Here is a 19,202-nt window from a genome sequence, read left to right as displayed (position 1 = left end):
ATTCAACTCGGTTGATTAAACTAAATTATTTTAAAACCTGAAGCAGTCTTTTTATTTTTCCAAATCCTTGATCCCCGGCGCGGCTTCTGTTTCGCTCGGACTACGATTCACCCCAGCCTCGAACAAGCGGGATCGGAGCGAGAGATAACCTTATCGGGTCGGGACCTATCGGGTGTATGGCTCTTGTTTTATTGGGCTGTGCACACGGTACCTGTGAATGGTCCTTCGTGTCCATGCCCTTAAGGACTTACCTCTGACAAAGCCAAAACATTTCGTTCGGCACAATGACCTGATGGATGGGGAAAAGAATGAATGCCTTGCGGTATTGTTTTGTAATTTATATTCTCTCAGGATCTATCCTCTGTGAATTAAGCAAATGTACACTGAATCCTGACCACACTGAGGAGATCTGTAACGGTGGAGGTTCTTTCTATCGTATCGAAAGCTGTCGCGAGAGGTGAGATATTTCGCGTAAAGTTTGTCGAATTGTCTTATCTGTTTCCTCAAACTCGTCAAACATCGAAATTTTTAATTTTTATTTTTATAAAAAAAAGAGTAAGTAGAAACATGGTTAGTGTGCTAGTAATTTTTGATACGTATGTGTTCCTTATTTAATTTATCTAAGAGCTTCGGTTGTGAAATTCGATTGCGAATTGAATAATTTTTGTTGACTTTTGGTTATATTTATATACAACAACTTGGGTGATAAATGTGTCGAAGATGAGCATTTTTGAATGGTCCTACTCAAAACAGTGTTTTGAAGTATTGTCAGAGTGGTCTAAAATGGACATCCTTATCGAAAAAGTAAAACTTTTCGCCTCTTTCTTCGCCATAGAAAAGAACGTGACTTGAAAAGTGGATAGTTATGTATGAGCATAGAAGATTTCCATAATACATCCATTTGATAACCAGCTGGTTTTCTAAAGAAGAGTTGTAACAGAAAATACCGTCATAAAAATTTTTTGAAAGTGTAGATGTGAGAATTTATGATCATGGATACTGATGACCTGTTTAACAAAATTTATTTTAAGGGCAATTTATTGAAGAATAAATTACTTACCACGATTAGCATTTCATTTCTGTGATGACTGTACTTTTTATATCATGGAGAAAAAGGAATAGACTTTAGCTCAGATGTTTACACGGTTCAGCTGGCATCTGTTCATTTCCTGTTAGGATATGGAATATACCAGGGTATAGTGCTAGGGGGTTTTTTGCCTGTCATTTTGTAATAAATGTTTTGAACTGTATGACATGTGTTTATCACATGGTTTTAAGGTTTGGTTAAGGAGCATAGCAATAAAGAATACCACAAATTACAGGAACTAGACAGAAGTTACCATTAGATTTAAATGGTTCTTACTTATATTTTGCCTTTTGGCTTAATGAAAGAATCAAATTAGGTAGCTACACAATTGTATTAAGGGCTGGATTTCAGATGTCTGGAAAACTATATTTTGCTGACATATCAGGAGACTGTCAAATGTTTGTCTTTTGGATTACAGATGCCACATTATTTGTGACACAGGAGTAGTCAGAAGCCAAGCATTATAAGATGATTGGTAACAAGCTAAAACTATCTTTGTGGTCTGGATAGAAAAAAAGTTTTCCTATATCTTAAGTAAATGATTGCTGCTGATTTTCATGGAAATCTGGGATGCATTGGGAAAATAGAAATGGTTCCTGATTTTTCCTAACGTGTCAGGGGTCATCGCAAACAATTGGAATGTTTAGGGGTTGAGTCTTTAGTCAGAAAACTCTTGGATGGCCAGAAAACAGAGAAATCCCCAACCATCTGGGATTGTCCCCAACTTATAAACCAGCCTAAGTAAATTTCAAAGTGGTTCTAACTTTGATTTTGAATTTTTCTTTAGGCATGGAGAATCAGATGTCAATATACCTGTAACACCAAAACCATCCAGGTCTGCTTGGCTCATTGAGACAGATGAGTAAGAAACAAAGCCATTCTTCTCACAAGTTATATTTGTTAGATGACAGTCAGTGACAAAAGTCTTGGAAATGTTGAATGAAATTTTTTAATCAGATTGTGATGACAATGTTTGTTAAAAAAAATAAACTGAAACTTAAAACTTTGCACTTTTTCAGACCCAAAAACAACCGATCTGTGATACTGAATATAATTAAGTTTTCACGACTGTGTGGTAATATGAAATTGTATATTTATGATGGAACCTCAGTACGATCACCACTTATTGCCATATACAGGTAAGATGTTATTCTGTTAATACAACCAGTTTGGAGAATATTGGGTGTCAATTTTGATAATCATGGAAATTGTTTTGTGATCATAATGGGTCAATCACTTTATAGCTTCAACATCCCTTCCCTGGGCAACCCCCTGGGCATTTGATCTCTAATAGATTGGTTTGTTCAAATTCCTGCCTCCCAAGGCAAAAGATGTGTTCAAGTGCCCCACCTAATTTTTTTGTGACCAAGCTTTAAAACCTAGACCTTATGGACCTTATAGACCTTTTCTGCGGAACCGTTTGCTTGCAAAAGTGAGCTACATGTATTTACTTTAAAACAGATACAATGCATCTACTCTGCTGGAAAAACGTCACACTGCCAGTTCAAATTCCCCACCCAAACCAGGCAAGTTTCAAAATCTCCACCTGCTGGGCACAGATGATGGTCAAATGCGTGTTGGTTGTCTGAGGGGAAGGGGGATTGTGGAAGCTTCAAATTGATCAGCACATAAAGTCATAGTAACAAGTGTGGTTTGAATCACTGATAAAATTTTATTGTGTGGGCACCAAGCTGTGATACTAACCCAGTTACTTGTGAAACTCAGATAGTTCTGAACACTTTTTATTTGATTCTGACTGGTTAATTGGGAACTCACCACTCACAGTAAAGTTCAAGCCAGGCAAACAAATCTTGAGATGGCAAATTGATAGATGCTGTTTGCAGTTTAGTGTTCTTACATGCTTGTTTGGCTTTTCCTCTGAAACACACAAACATTTGTGAAATATTTCAAGGGTCCTAGTTGTTTGACTTTTGTTGTAAGTGCTCATCTGTTTGATAATCCTTTTGGGTGAGTCAGCGGGAAGCCTTATCATGGACTCATCTTGGTTACATGTATTTTCATTTGGGACTTACAGCAATTAAGTGAAATCTGGGTCATTGAATATATATAGGCAGATTATTTACACAAAGTCTAACCCAAACCATGGTTTTATGCAAGCAGTGGGCCTCAGGTATGCTCTTTAAGAGGGTTGAATTGATTAAATTAATGTCTGTTAGTTTTTAGCCTTATTGACACTGTTCCCAAAAACAAATGTTCAGATACAAGGTTTGGCTAAATTTAAAAGATAGTTTAGAACCAAGTTTCATTGAAGAATGGCTAAACTTTGTTCAAGTAGCAAGCTCCCTGTTTTCAAATGGGAAGCATACAAATTAACATGTAGCTTTTGAATTATTTTCAGTAACCTTATCAAAGCAAGGACCAGAGAAAAGCCTAGTCCACTTCTTCAAGCAACATCTGGATCTGCACTTATTGTTCTCAGCAGAAGAAATGACAAAATAGATGATTGTTGCTTTGTCATTAAGTACAGGTAAGGCATAAAGTTCGTTTCTACACTTTGCACACCACAAGTTAAAAAGGAAATTGACTTGGCACTTAATTTCTTCTTTAAATATTTAGATACACCACAATAACAAAATCGTTGATTTGCTTTTCAACTGTAGAATGTACATTTTATCAAAGTTAAATTAAGTGCAGTTTTCAATGTTCCCCATTGAAACTTATTTCCTAATTATAATACCAATTACTTTGCTAATTTATCATGCTATTGTATTATACTTATTGATTTTCATTCAAATTAAGAATGTGTCCTTCCAAAACGAATGAAGAAAACTATTGCCAGTACTGGTTATAACAGATAGTGCTTTGGAACTTATAAGCCATTGCTTCTTCTTATTTCACCTCTTTCAATGTTGTAGTTTTGAGGAGAAGTGCCCCATAGAGTGTGGCAGGCATGGTCTATGTTCAAAAGGGATTTGTAATTGTAGTGCTGGGTGGACGTCCAGAAACTGCAGCTTACCAACATGTCCAGTTGTATGTAATAATGGCTCATGTGATGCCAAGACCAGGAAGTGTAACTGTGCCAGTGGATATTCAGGTTTGTGAAAATTCTGAAATTATGCCCTCTTATCCTCACTTACCAGTATATAGACCCTTAGAAGTGTTATAGTGCTAACTCTTGCTATATGCTTGAAGCATATTGATCATTAGTAACAGTTATTTGTATTAGTATAAATTGATAAATAAATGCAAATATAACAATTATAATCATAACATATCACTTTACTTAATTCAGCTGCAAGTTCCCTTCAAGTTTAGCTGGGAGGTTTAAATCCTTTCAACTTTTGTTTTCCATTCCTTCCTGATTGAAATAAACCTTTTGGAGCTCAAAATGAAAAGTAATTAATTATTCTAAACCATACAAGATATGTTCAGAAATGCAGGCAGTAACAAAAATGGTAAAAATTCATCAAAATTGTCAAATCAGCCAAGCTGATTCTTCAAATCCTTTAATTTTCACCTAGTTTGACAAGTTTTATTGTGTTTAGATTGGTTCATGTTCTTTGTGTTTGGATGCAAACCACTAAGAAAAATTGTTATAAAAATATTTTTTTTAATCATTTTTTTAAAGCCCAGCACCACCATCTAAAAGCCTTTCTGGGAGGAACTTTTTTTTAAAGAAAACAAAAACAAATAGAGCAGGCGAAACTAAAAAAAAAAAGATTTTGTTGACTTACAGTGTATTTCTTTATTTTCATGTCTGAGGAAAGTTTGCCACAAAGTTTTGTCCTAATTAATTTGCATGAACCAGTTCTTGTGACTTGTGTTCAAACATAATGAAGGTGAATGAAGTTAAATGTATTTCCTGTTAATCCTGTGGGAACCTTTGAGTGATAAATGTTTGATGTTGCAGGAGAATCATGTAATATCACTGATAATAGGAACTTTTGGAGCTCACCCGTGGCAAATAACCAAGGTAAATTGTCATGCCTTAGACTCTCTGACTCATGGGAGATAATAAGTCTCTAATGCTTTTAAATTATAGGTCTATGGAAAAGGGGTGTCTATTGCCAAAATGATGGTTGTTTTTTTCCCTCTAAACCATTGTTCAGCTTTAATTTGTAAAAGCTGGAAACAATGTACATTTCATTTGTAGATCATGCGATGGAATTGTTGTCAAAAAAAAACCTGTTTTAGATTTTTCCGTCTATACCTTAGTGGGTAATTTTGGTTATAAACATCTATGAAATTGTGACAATTATAGCATAACTGTTTTCAAAGGAAATTGTGCAATAATTATTGATTGAGTTTGGGGCAGGTACAAATTTGTTGCAGAACTTCATGTGTATGCAAAGAAAAATGAGGAATATGTCATGGGAAGGAGATAGGTTTATCAGAAACTTAACCCCCTCAATGGGGGTTCATGAAAGAGGAATTTTATAGTACTTGTTTGCATTGGTTGTAATAAATTTTCATGAATATGTTGTGTTTAAGTTCTGCTTTGGGCAAACAATTCTTCTTTTCTAAATTACTGATGTAGCAAGCACATACATTGTGCAGAGTGTGTAGTGCTTACTGGAGTCTGTTGGTGCATGAACATTCCTGTGTGGTCTTCATTCATTGATATTCAGTTTTAAACTTCTCTTAATTTAAGATGCTTTAGATGGTGTTTCTTCTCATGCTATGGCTGTAGTTGGAAATTACATATGGGTTTTTGGTGGATTTTCGTTATCAAAAGGACCCCTGGATGTATTAGCAAGGTACTATCTAGGCCAATATTTAAGTGGTGTATTTTTTATTTCTTTAATTGTATTACAGATCAGTAACAGGTTTTTCTTTGAGGTATTAAGAAGCCAAATTTAAAGTTTTCTGAAAAGTAGATGATTGTGGGTCCAGAGGACCCATGTGAGGGGCTTAAGTCCATTGTTTCTAGGGGTTGGGGTGCACTCCCTGGATTTTGTTTTTGAATTGAAGGCTGAAAAACGTATTTCCTGGCATTTTGGGGCTTGTAACTTGACATTAGAGAGACAATTTAAGCTGCAATTATGCTGTGAAATTTTTGTCTCAAAATCCAATGTGTGGGACAACAAATTATATTGTATGTACAATGTACTTTCCTGCACAGCAGTATGATTTGTTGAAAAAAGACAGTCATGAACATAATGTTTCTACACTGTCCTTGAGTCAGCGATCTTTTTGATGTTTTAGACAAGATAGGCACTGCAAATTTATACTTTTATGAGCCTAAAGTTAGACCTGATAAACATCATCTCACCATATCATGACTCTTGAAGTAATGAAAATGGCCAACAAAACCTTGCAGACAAGCTGATGAACTTTACCAGCTTCCAGCTCTTATATACAAGCTTGCAATAGGGAATGAAATTATCATTCACATAACTTTTCTTTTCATATTATTTTGGGTTCATCTCTCAAGAGTGTCACTTGATAGGATTAGGACAGTAATTTATGACCTAACCTTTTTTCAGGTTATCCCTGAGAAATTGTTCTGCAGATGTGACAAATAAATTTTTTGCACTTGTTGGATATGAGATTGGATATAGCCAACAGGCTTACATTGAAAAATCGTTAAAACTTAGGCTATTAGTAGGTATGGATTGACATGTTTTAAAATTCTTTGGTCTTCTTTAGATACAATATAAGAGAGAATAGATGGGAAATTATTCAAGCTTCAACTGAAAAACATCAACGACCATCAGCAAGATATGGGCATTCATTAGTGGCATATGATGTAAGAATCAGAATAATCCTTCCTCCTTTGCAAAAATGCATGTCGTAGTTGTGTCTCTTCTACATTTAATAAAGGAATGACCAAGCTAATATTTACCAGTGTGGAACTCTCTTCAAGAACTGCTGACTATAAAGGCCTGTTCAAATGCACACAAAATTTTAATGCAATAGAAATTCGACCATTTCTAAACTTAATCCAACACCATTGAACATCTTATAGCATGTTGTAACATGTAGCTATAGGGTGGCCAAACAGGTGCAACATGTTGCATTTGAATGTTATATACATTTGACCAGGCCTTCATGATATCAATGCATTTGATTGACTGACAACAATGGCAAGTTGGTTAAATCAGATTGCGACCTTACTACCAAATGTGGTAAAATATCCAATTTGTCCTTCATTACCGGTTTCAGAATCACCTCATCTTGTTTGGTGGAACTTGCAAGAAAGGAGCTGTTTCTAATGAAACCTGGATATTAAACACTACATCAAGGCAGTGGACACTGTTAAGGAGTTCAGTCGATATACCAGTGGGTGTATCAGGACATACAGCCACTGTTGTTGAAAATGAGATGATTGTTTTGTTTGGATATAATCCTGAACAAGGGGTTTCAAACTTGATCCAGGTATTTGGGCTTGGTGAGTGAATGGCACATCTAGTTTTCTTCATTTCTTTGGTGATAATTTCAGACTGAGGACTCTGAGTTTGAGGAAGGGTGCTTCACCAATCAATACATGTGGTTCCAGTAAAAGTGTTCAGGGAAACTGATATATGTTAGGGAGATGGAGGGAGGGAGAGGGGAAAGGGTTTGTCTGATTTAAATAAGCACAACCAGACACCCTAGCTCCCACCTTCTCAAGCCTGTTTCACACCTTAGGTTGGTCGGCCTTAAGGTAGGCAAGCACCACCAAAGCAAGGTGAAAGTGGGGAATAGGGGAGTGAAAGACTGCTTTCTTCTCATCAGTCACCTTCAAGGCGGACTTCATCACTTTTTTTGTTTGGTTATCACAGTCAACCACTATTTAAGAGCCTGGACCTTCTATGCCTTAGCTTGGTTGTTATTTTTAACTTACTCTAAGGAAGTAAACTTTTGATCATTTTTATCAGTGGACAGAGTGTGGAGATCAAGTAAAGTAGACTCATCTATCGTCAGACCCACCTATGGTCACAGCAGTGTGCTTCACCCAGGTACAGGACGTATTTATGTACATGGTGGTTACAGAATGCTTAACAGCTCCTGCTACAGAGCATCCAGTGAAACGTTCTACTATGAGTCCAAGGCTGGAAAATGGTACCAGCTGCGTAATATTGGTATACCAAGGTTTCTTCATTCAGCAGTCATTATTGATAGCGCAATGATCATTTTTGGTGGCAGAGGAGAGAAGGAATTGGTATCGCGCCACCTGATGGTGTTCGACATTAGTGAGTGTCCTCCTTGGCTTTCTCGATTTTTCCAGTGGTATTTCAGTGTGTATCCAGCTTGTATGTTTCAATTTTGAGTGCCATTTTTCTTTCTAATTTTGCTAAGACTTAAAGCAAAAGTTTGTTTTCGAGTTTGTGTCATCATGGAAAGTTTCCTTTTGATAAAATCACAATGGATTTAGCTGCTCACAACACATTGTGAGAACCATTGCGTTTCGTTTTGATAGATTTTTGTTTTTTTTTTTTTCACTTCTCACTAAAAGTAATGTTATGATTGTAGCGGCTTCATTCCTATAAAAAATATCAATTATTGTATCGATTATTAGAGGGAGTATAGTCAAGAAATCGGATGATTATGATCGTCTTATCTTTCGTGGTACAGTGGCAAAGGCACAGACAATTATACTGCTTAAATCTACACGTAGCTTTTGAAAAAACTTTGAACTCGTCTGATCAGGCAATACATTATTTTCAGATGAAATGAAATGGAAATTTCCAATCAATACTACTGTACCAAAGACTGCGTCTCGTTATGGACACTCATCTGTGGTTGTTGACAGGTGAAAAGTTTCTTTTGACTTGTTTATGGCTTCAAGATATTCGTATGATTTGTCTGCAGTTGCGCGAGTGAAACTGTTCTTTTTGTTTTTGTAGCATCATGTATGCCTTTGGTGGATTTGCAGGACTTATGTTTAACTCTTTCCTTCAATATTCCCAAGGTAAGTTTGGTTTATCCAGCATAAATTTCAACACACTTGAAAACTGCTCTGAGTGTGGCAACATTAAATCAGTGATGACGGAAGCTTTTTGGACTTTTAATAATTATGGTAACGATACAGTGGTGGTTGTTCATACATGCCAAGTCTGATGATACGTTGATTGATCAAGTGATGGAGGGGCACTTCCTAGCGCAGATATCCGAAAGTATGGGATTTATGTTAAAGCTCTTCATCCCTTTTCCTTTCTCCCCTCCCCCCCTCCCCCCCCCTCGCCCACTCTCCCTCTTTATTTCTATTAGGAGAGCTTGCTATACACGACACACGATACAGTGGTATTGCTGGCCATGATATTAATGATGATATGTGTGTGTTTGCTGCTTTGTGTTGACAGGAGATTGTATGTCACCGGGATCTTCACTCAACTGCTTTGAAGCATTCCCTACCCCCAGTGTTCTTTTAAAACCGCTTGTTTCTTCAGGTGCGTATAAAAACATTATAGTGTAACTCTTCCAATGCGATCAACTTGTTTGTTTCCCACAACTTCACTCTGATAACGACAACGAACAGTCATGCTGCTCTTGAGTCGACTATGAGAGAGGCAGGCACTTCTAGCACTGTACATTAAATGTCTATTTGTAGATGTCGTACAATTGTAAAGGAAGTTGTCAACAGCAGACTGGCCATTCACAGTACGTTAAACAGATATTTTTACCACGCAGATTCATGTACGTCCCGTAACCCTAGCAGCGACCAGTGTCATTTGCGGCACACTTGTGCAGACTGCCTTAGAGGAGATTCCGATGACAGCTGCCTGTGGTGCGAAACTCTAAACCAGTGTGTGTCAAAAGTCACCCTTCGTGTCACGTTCCCATATCAGCAGTGCATGCAGATACTTGAGCGTGGCACTGGTGCATGTTCAGGTGAGATTCACGCAGCCCTGCACAATAGGTTTTTTTGTGTACGTGTGTCTGTCCACTCCATCAAGGTATTTAGAGCACGAGAGTGTTATATTCCATGCAAGGTTCCCGAGTTCAAAGGGGAGCTCTGCACTGAATAATTTTTTTTAACAAGAAGTCTTCCCTTGATATCTGGCTGAAATGTTGACGGAAAAGTTAAGACTTTAAAAAAAAAATTTTGTTTGCAAAAAAAAAAAGACCCTTTACAGGAATGGCCACCAAGACTAAGAAAAGTTGCATTCTATCAGCAAGGAAGTACAAGGCTGAAACTGTGCGCTCTTAAAAGTTGAAGTCAGTGCGATTTATAATTGAGGAAATGACAAGAAGTGGAAAATTCGACAACAGATGATAGAATTGGCGCATAGCAGAGCGTACTGTACCTACATACTCACAAGTACCTATTCGTTTGTTTATTTATTCATCTTTTGGAAAGCTTTGTGTGTTTTGATGTTTTGTTGTGTATTTCGTCTTTGGTTAGCTTTTTACTTGCTTTTGATGTATTTTGTGTTGTGTCTTTGTTACAACATGGCCCGCCTAGATGAGTTTAGGCTACCCACGGGTCCGTTAAAATGTGGTAATTTTGATAATCATTTTCGAGCGCCCGTGCCTGTGTAAGGTGAAGAAGAGGGGAGAATGAGTTACGCTTTAGAATACTTACTTTGTTTTGGTTTTTGTTGACATGACTCGCTGTCTTATAATGACAGATTTACAGTGTGCGAATGTGAAAACTTGCCGTGACTGTTCAATGCTCCCTGGGTGTGGTTGGTGCGATGATGGGTCTGGGACTGGTTCGGGGAGGTGCATGCCTGGGGGCAAGAATGAACCCTTTCTGGGAAGTGGAGACTCTTATGCCGACTGTTCGAAGTCACGCTGGAATTTTATAAACTGTCCAGGTAACAGAAATATAATATAGAAGTTATTTGGCTTTGATAATCACTGATATGGTGACTGTAGCTATTTTGAGGCTGTAAGAAATGAGCCTTAGTTGTCAATAAATTTTCCTCTTTGAGGGCAGCAGTTCAGTTCAGCGTCATATTTAGCTAAAATGTTCAACAATATCGCAATCATTTCACGCGAGGCTTATTTGATCTTATTCTTTCCATAATGACTTTGAGTAAAAACCGTCTTTGGTACAATGCCGTCATCTTACAGATAAGGTGTGACACAAATACTACCCGTAACGCCACAGTTAACTCTGGTTGTCACGTTATTCTCCTCATTAGATGCAACATTTTTTATTTGCTCGAGACACGTACTTGTCCTTTTTGAAGACCGTTGTACACGTATCTCATTATATGATGAACTTATTTTTGGTATGCAGCTTGTCAGTGCAATGGCCATAGCAAGTGCGTTGAGGGAAACCGGTGTGAAAACTGCGAGGATAATACTGCTGGTGAGATGAAATTTTGAGGAAACAATATAGAATACTGGCAGACGAAGCACCGCCAACAATGACCGCACCAACAGCATCTTTAAGCCTTTAGCCCCTAGGAGTAACTATCATCTAATTTCTCCTTACAAAATCACCCCTGAATCACACGTTAAGATAACGGGAACAAAGGAAATGATCACCAACTTAAGATGCTCTTGATTGGTTGACAAATTCTCCTTGCCAGCACCGTAGGAAATGTATGAAGAACAGATTTGAGAATATGGTATCATTATGTCAAGAGACCGCCTGAAATTTTCATTCTTTTTTACTGTATTTTTTTGGCACAGGTGCCCACTGCGAACGATGTGCTGATGGGTATTATGGAGACCCTAGGAATGGAGGGAAATGTGCAGGTTAGGAATGAGACTTTTTAATCTGTAGTATCACTTAGTTGTAAGTTGAATTAATTTATTTGTTCTTTGAAGCACAGAGAAAGTGCCACATAGCTAACACTGACACTATTCCTCTCTGTAGGACTACTTGCGCACTATAAGTTCCGCTCCTGTACGTATAAAACCGTTTGAAGTTCTTTTGCTCTAATTCATATCACTTAGTAGCACAGAGTTATTGGTTCTATTGACTTATCACTTTAATATACTTCTTTTCATTATGAATACCAGTTTTGAAACTTGTTATGATTTTTCATTTTTCCCAAATACCTTAATGACTGTGTGATGTAAAGACCAAATGAAAACAAACCAATGACAGCATCATATGTGGGCGTTTTCCCTTACACATGGTGACTTTGATAATGGCTAATTGATTTTAAGAGATTGCGTTTTTTTCCGCTTGCTTTCAGATTGCAGATGTTCTTCCCAAACTAAGTTGTGTGATTCTGAAGGCAAATGTCGATGTCTTGCCCTCGGCGCCACTGGTAATAGGTGTGATAGGTAGGTGTTCGCAATCATCCGCTGTGTGTTATTGTTGTTTTAAATCTGCTAATAAGGGGTCAGAGTGATATCTTTTTTCCTTTTTTTAACTCCACATTGACTGCTTGACTCGTTAGATGACTCTTTTCCTAAGTCAGGTTTCGCCGTAAAAAATATTGACTTAAATACTCCCTTTTTTCGCCAATCGAGCTTGTTTTTTTAATATTCTTCTTGAGTCCATTTCTTCACTTAGAACTCTTTCACTCTTTCAGCGTCACTGGTTTGAGCAGTATGCAGGACGTGTGTCACTTACTAATGATGTTTGTGACTCACACTTGTCTGTTTTCCCTTTAGTTCAGTATTACAGCTTCTAAGTGATGTATTTAGTTGATTGAGTCTATCCCTTTAGAAAATATTTCCGAGTCTTTCACCTAATAAATCTTAAAAAGTCCATCAGAATCGCGAGTTTCGTCTAGAAATTTACTTATCTGGCGGGATAGTAGTGATCAACACCGCAATTCTTTGTCACAGTGGATCGAACTGGCCAGCTAGTGCTGACTCATAGTAGGCACCCTTAATAACCTAAATACATTTTATGATGCAGTCTACGTACAATGATTATGAATGGAAAGTAAATAGGGACTGTTTTGGCTTTACTTCACGACATGGTGTGTGATCTGTCTAGTGTACTGGCGTTATCCTTTTAGCTAATCAAATCCAAACTAAAATCAAAATTGACTTTGCTTTGCGTATCCTTTTTCGCTTGAGGTAGGGTACATGTATTACCTTTGATTTTTGTCGCATTAACTTTTGTCCAAGTGAGTGACTAGTACACCATACTATCATACAGGTTCATGACTTTCTTCATCATCTCCGCAGGTGTGTGCCTGGTTATAATCGTGGAGGTGACTTCTGTTACTGTACGTTGAACTGATTTTTTTGGCTGTTTTGTATCCAGGAAAGTTGTCGGTTGATCACAGAGAGTGTTCCCTTTGTTAAGCGTCTGTAATAAAGTGTATCAACCCTTCTACAGTTGGGGGGGGGGGGGGTAAGGGAAGAGGGAGGGGTGGGAATTAAAACCATTCAATGTATAGGTGCAGAGGAAATTCACATCAGAATCAACTTTAGTGCCACTGATTCATGTTGTAACTCATATAGTTTCATTTCTTTGAAGAAAACTAATGTTGAGAAACGATAAAGGACAAATGTACGTGTTGGGGCCTACAATATGTTAGGGGTATTCTAAATATGAACAATCTCAGATTATTAAAATTGTGTTGGCTTGAAATTTTAGTATTTACTTTTCTAATCTATCCTCTGATGGCTGCGAGGAATATCGTAACTAAAATTAAATAAAGTTTAATCGCTATCTTCAGTAAGAGTGTAATGCACAATTGTGAGGCAATCAGGCCAACCCTTCTGGTGGGTTTTACCTGCCCTTTTGCAGACTGCTTGTTCGCTTTGGTTTATTCTGTTATTTCAATTATTGGATAATTTCTAATATCATTGGGGTGATGTGACGAGTTATGTTCTCATTTTGTTATGGCGAGACGAATTTGTCACTAAGATATAATACCGTCAAGAAGTACAGGGAAAATACACTGCAAATGTGTAACAGAGTTAAAACAAAGCCGTGAATGGGAGTGACGTGGTATTTAAAATCATGATATACCCGTATTTTTTTTCTTTATCGTTACGAGATATTAAGGGTTAGATCATGAGAAAGAAGGGTTGCAATGTTATCAGTGGTGTGAGTATCCTAGAAAGTAGCAGTGATGCAGTGGTTGGAGATAACAGGTCCGCCAACTTTCAGTTCTTTTAACTTCGCAATAAACAAATGCTGAAAAAAAATAATTTTTTTCTTTATTTCTAGATAATTTTCTTGGATCTAAGAAAGATTTTAATGTAACAGGATTTAAGACTTTCAATTTTGAGTATACACTCAAAGAGGTAATATATAGTTTATATAGTGGCTCTATGATCCCTTAACCACTCTTTTGTGATCAACGGTATCGTAGTGGTGGTATGGAAACCTCGCTTTGAATCGTATTCTTCGCTAGAGTGTTGACTCAAAGACGCATGCGTGGCCCTACTAAGTCAAATGCGTTTTATTGAGCATACGTCAGCTTTTCTGTTTTCAGTGCAGCTCTTCTTTCCTGATTGGTAGGAGATAGGTTAATCTAAGGTGTAAGTAAGCAATTCTCATCACCTGTATGACATGTAACCAGTGGCCTGCCCAACGGTGATTCCACTGATCTGAACGAAAAGGGTACCACGCCCTTTCTCGTTTCAATCTTTCGTTTATCCAAACACTCGACCCCCCAATCGAAGTAAAAAAAATCAATAAGCAAGTACAGCTATGAAAGTATATTGATCCCTAGTTGGTACTGGCTTTTTTTAGACAAGCGTTTGTGATTTTATAGCTGTTAAAGGACCCAGTCAAAGTTAAATTTTTAGATATCGACCGTGCGTTAAATTTATTTTTCAGGAAAAACGTAGTGTTTCTGTGGAGATTAAGTGGAAAGGTGGCAACAAAGGATCTAAGGCGAGGGTGAACATAACCATGGGCGATAGTAAGTACGAACCCGCTTTGTGTAGAGGCTTACACAGCTGTTGTCAGTTAGCTTTGGCTGTTTTTTGTTTTGTTTTGTTTTTTTTCATAAATGGCTTTTTAAGTCGGAAATGGCTAAAAGCGGTGTCCTAGTTGTTTTTATGACCCTCAAGTTCAGGCCTGATTCTTGGGCTCTCGTAGGGCTTCTGTCCAAACAGGAGTGAATAGAGGAATGAATGTTAACTTTATTTATACACGGGTATGAATTGATGGGTACGGAGCATGAATCTGTACCAGCAAACGGTCACGGGAAACCTAAGGAGGACTGCGAGTGTCACGGGAAACATAACGAGGACTGCGAAGGGGAAGGGAGGGGTGGGGTGAGGTGGAGTAGGAGTTGGACAAGCATCCTAACCGGGGGGAGTAAAAATAGTTCTTTTTGCTTCACGGAGAGCAGGTTAAGCTCTGGCAGCTATGCAATTAATTTTCGTTTCCGAACTGTATTTTATGTTACATTTGCCTTTTTTTATTTAGATAATAAAGAGGAAATAAAATACGGTCATGAGAAGGTTCCATTCACGACTGAGTTTCGCTATAATGAGTATGAGTTCGGTTCTGATGGGATTACTATCAGAGGTTACATATATGACATCGAGTCTGGTGATGAAGGAGCCTTTCTTCGAGTAAGTTTAAACACAACAATTATATCCACTGTCCACTATCCCTTGGGCGTCAACTCTCGACCATTTGGGATAACGCTGAATTACTGAACTAGTCTATTTGGGAGAGTATCAGGTAAACTTAGTTTTCCGGTGTAGGACGGTATGAAAGAAACCCTGGAGTGACAGAGTCACTTAGAATACTCACCTTGTTGCAGTGTTTTATAAAAATCAGTTTTAAGTGCTGCTATCGATACGTTCCTATTTTTTCTTTTCTATGGCCATTTTCGAAAACCCAGAAAACTCTTATTGATTGCGAGACTACGTAAAGGTTATTTGCTGTTAACCACTATTTTCACTGTTACAGATTACTATCGAAAATCTGGCGGAAACCATTGATCTCCTGGAGTTCTTTCTGACGTTTTTCGGGTAAGCTTCACCGTGTTTGTGTTTGCTTACTTACCAGGAAATAGTTGTTCTAATCTCGGACTATCACAGCTCAACTTCCCTCCTCTATTTCAAGGAGGGCCTTTCACAACCTGCAGGGTGATGGTTCGGCTATCAAGTTATTTTGGTTGGGTGCTTTCTTTCTTCGCTATATTGTGTCACAAGGCCTATACCTTTTACCCTTGGATTACAACTCTCTACCTAGGAGTGTTTCGCTGGGGTCCCTTTTGATCGAAAGTCGTTCGTTATTACAACGTGGAATCAAAACAAATGAAAACTGGTCAAATGAATATAATGAAAGCTTAAAGGAAATATTGGTAAACTGTGTCAGATACGGGAAACTTGAGTGACTAAGTCGCCCTTAGATTTAGTTTTGCATCTTATTGTTGTAGGTTGTAGCGTATGGACTTAGAACAATCACAGAGAACAGAAAATTCAAAACCACTGCAATTCCGGCTTTCTTGGACGCTAAATTGAAATTTCCTCCAAAGTGCATAATTGAGATTGTGAGCTGGGAAATAATTGCCGAAGACCTACCTACCTACTCCTCTCCATTGTCCATTCATATTTTGGCGTAGTCATCACTGGATTACATTTTGAAATACACTCTGTGCTTCCTTTTCTCACCAGTTTGAAATCTTAATCGCATATTTTAAACGGGTTGTTCGTTAGAGAGTTTATCCCCGTCTTAAACCTGGAACTCCCATGAGTGACCAAAACAGAATTTCTCCTTGCAATATCAATACAATATCAAGAAGACTAGTGATGAGAAGAAAGAAAAATATCCATCAGGGGATTAGTAGTCGATCCATTACCAAATTCGCCAAACTAACATCGTAAGAATTGTATGAAAGACTATAAGGAGAATTTTACTAATAAGATCCTAGGAGTGAAAGGTCAAATGAAGACTCCATGTCTAGATGTCTATTGAATTGTTTACTTCAGAATTGTAGTGATAACTCATGGTGATCCTTTTCCGTAGCTGTTTCCTGTCGTTGCTTCTCATGGCCGGAATCGTGTGGAAAGTGAGGAATCGCTACATCTCTTACATCCTGAACAGGGTAAGAACCTTGGGTTTTCAGCAGTTGAATTTCTGTCATTAATACTATTGGCGGCGTGTCAGTCACCAATGAACGGTTTTCTTTTCTTGTTTCAGCAACGACGGGAGGAAAGACAAAAGATGGCCAGCCGTCCATTTGCTAGAGTGTCAGTTTTCCTTCATGCTCATAATAAGGTTGGTTCTTCACACTGTAAATGGGCTTCATCATATTTTTTGCGTCATTTCACGTAGAGTGTTGAAGATCTCTTTCTCAATCTATCTTATCTTACCCACTAAGGCCATACTGCCCCCTTTCCTTTTATGATGAAATTTTCAGCGTTTTCTTTTTTGTAAAGGGTAGGTTTCCTTCACTTTTGAAGATGATTATTAAAAGGAACATTAACTCGGAATATATTGACAGAAGTCCATTTTAACCATGACATGAGACAAGCAATTGAACTGCCATGACATTATTAGACTCATTATTAGCTCGAACCTTTCTCTTGTCCTGTGGTACGGCAATGGCAGGTTTTGGGGCAATTTGTACGTAGACAGCTCCTGCTTTTGCTGTTTATTTCTTTACATAACTGTGTTGTTCAAGTTGAACAGAACATCTTATGTACGGTACTTACCATTCGTGTGAACCATCCGAATTGAAATTTCTGGCGTGCAAATTAATGATTGAATTTGGGTTTAAGCGAATAAAACTTACCCAAACTCTTTAAAAAGACTGAATTTCTTTTTTCTCGTGTATATGAAATAGTAAGCACATCTTTCTGCCTAGTTGTTGCGTGTAATTCAGTGGTAATGAGATTTTTATGTCATGTTCAGAAGAACTGTCTGACATTAATAAAGTTAGCCGGAATATAATCATGCTCCAACCACTCTTCTCTTATATGCGATACTTCAGTCCACCCCTGGACCTGTTGCTGTGGAAACCTGTGAAAATGGCAAAGCGTCCGTGCTTACCGTTCTTATGAGGTTACCTGGGACTGAGGATGGCTTAACTCCTATTGGCCAAAGTGGTCTGTGTTTCGCGAGTGTGTTAGGGACCCACACGGAACAGACAACGAGTGCCCCGGCACCGAAGGCTACACGAATTAGGACCACCAAGCGATGTGCCTCAACGTGCGTATAATCCGAGAACAAAGGTTCAAATGTAGATGTGAATTACTTTGCCTGCTACCTTGCAAGGACTTTTTAGAAAACAAATTTCCAATTTAAAGTGTTTCATGGCACGACTTAACTCGAACTTTGAATAAGTGCGTTTGAAAAGATTGTAGAGCAATCGTGAAACTACGTATCGAGAACCGTCAGTTAGGGATTTTCTCCCAATTCTGTCGAGGTAACAACTTATGCTTAATTTACTTGGAATCTTAAACTCGAGCGCGATGTAAACTGCTTTAGGTATATGCTTTATAGAAATGGTTGGACTGGGCTGCTCCTGATTGTACAGAAAAGATCAGGATTCCTTCCCATGAACACTCTACTTACTTCGCTCTGATCGTAACTTCGACCTCGAGTTATTTAGTTTCATAGATTGAAAATTGGAGGAAGAATTTGATCTTGAAGTATTGAGTTTATATTTTTATAGAAATTTGTATTGAGTTTAAAATTAATTGCAACAGCACTTGTAATTTCTCCCTTGCCCACTAGTTTATATTTAATAGTAGTTTATGTCTACTAGACTCTCTCGTCAGACTGTAACCTGGTAGCAACAGTGCAAGCGAACAAGTAAGACTTATTACTTTTTTATTCCAAGTTTTATCCGAAAAAATGGCGAGATGTGTTTGGCGAATTCCAAAGACTTTGGGTTGTAGTAAGATACCTCTCATTTTTTTATTGATAAAAAATAGGAGATATTCATTTATTTATAAGTTTGTAAATGTTAATTGAATTGTTTAAAAAAATTGAAAAAAAATTAAGTTAATGTTTTCAACGAAGCAAGACATTGAATCAATAAAGATAGAATTATCAGGATTTTGTACAGAAATATAAAATAAATGAAGCGGAACATTGAATACTGTTTGTTTCTTAACTTTATTGAAAATAACAAACTGGCAAAGTCTGTTACTTATGCGAACGTTCTCTAACGCAGTGGAAATGGGACCTCAAAAACTAAATGCAAAAATGTACTTTAAGCCCCTAAAGGACCCTATCAGAGCTTTACTTGAGTTCTATTTAACGCCAGCAGCTCTAAAGTTGGCGCTACCATAATTTTTATGAAGAAGTCTGACGTTACCTTGATTTCTTTCTCGTTGAAATCCACCTAAATAGACTGAAGATGATGGTTTCATGATTTTAAAT

The 19,202-nt window shown here is 37.7% G+C and overlaps 1 protein-coding gene across 2 annotated transcripts; it reads left to right on the top strand.

The window, feature by feature from the left end:
* The first annotated feature begins 257 nt into the window (after positions 1-257).
* Positions 258-18,916, top strand: LOC131788776 (attractin-like protein 1). Of its 2 annotated transcripts, XM_059105869.2 has the most exons (27): positions 258-457; positions 1,875-1,949; positions 2,107-2,226; positions 3,447-3,575; positions 3,964-4,142; positions 4,959-5,021; positions 5,700-5,805; positions 6,698-6,797; positions 7,214-7,439; positions 7,909-8,223; positions 8,699-8,783; positions 8,878-8,942; positions 9,334-9,420; positions 9,662-9,862; positions 10,603-10,791; positions 11,220-11,291; positions 11,618-11,683; positions 11,805-11,834; positions 12,130-12,220; positions 13,079-13,119; positions 14,073-14,149; positions 14,688-14,772; positions 15,285-15,433; positions 15,777-15,838; positions 16,839-16,917; positions 17,013-17,090; positions 17,806-18,916. In XM_059105869.2, exons 1-27 carry the CDS (start codon positions 297-299, stop codon positions 18,031-18,033), a joined length of 3,159 nt encoding a protein of 1,052 aa, XP_058961852.2. In that variant the 5' UTR covers positions 258-296; the 3' UTR covers positions 18,034-18,916. The 2 variants fall into 2 exon arrangements, with proteins under 2 accessions (XP_058961852.2, XP_058961853.2); XM_059105870.2 differs by lacking the exon at positions 11,805-11,834.
* Positions 18,917-19,202: the final 286 nt, after the last annotated feature.

Source organism: Pocillopora verrucosa, chromosome 1 (assembly GCF_036669915.1).
Source record: "Pocillopora verrucosa isolate sample1 chromosome 1, ASM3666991v2, whole genome shotgun sequence".
Classification (NCBI taxonomy): Eukaryota; Metazoa; Cnidaria; class Anthozoa; order Scleractinia; family Pocilloporidae; genus Pocillopora; species Pocillopora verrucosa.
The sequence above is the reverse complement of the archived record's forward strand: the minus strand, read 5'-3'. Positions and strand labels throughout refer to the sequence as shown.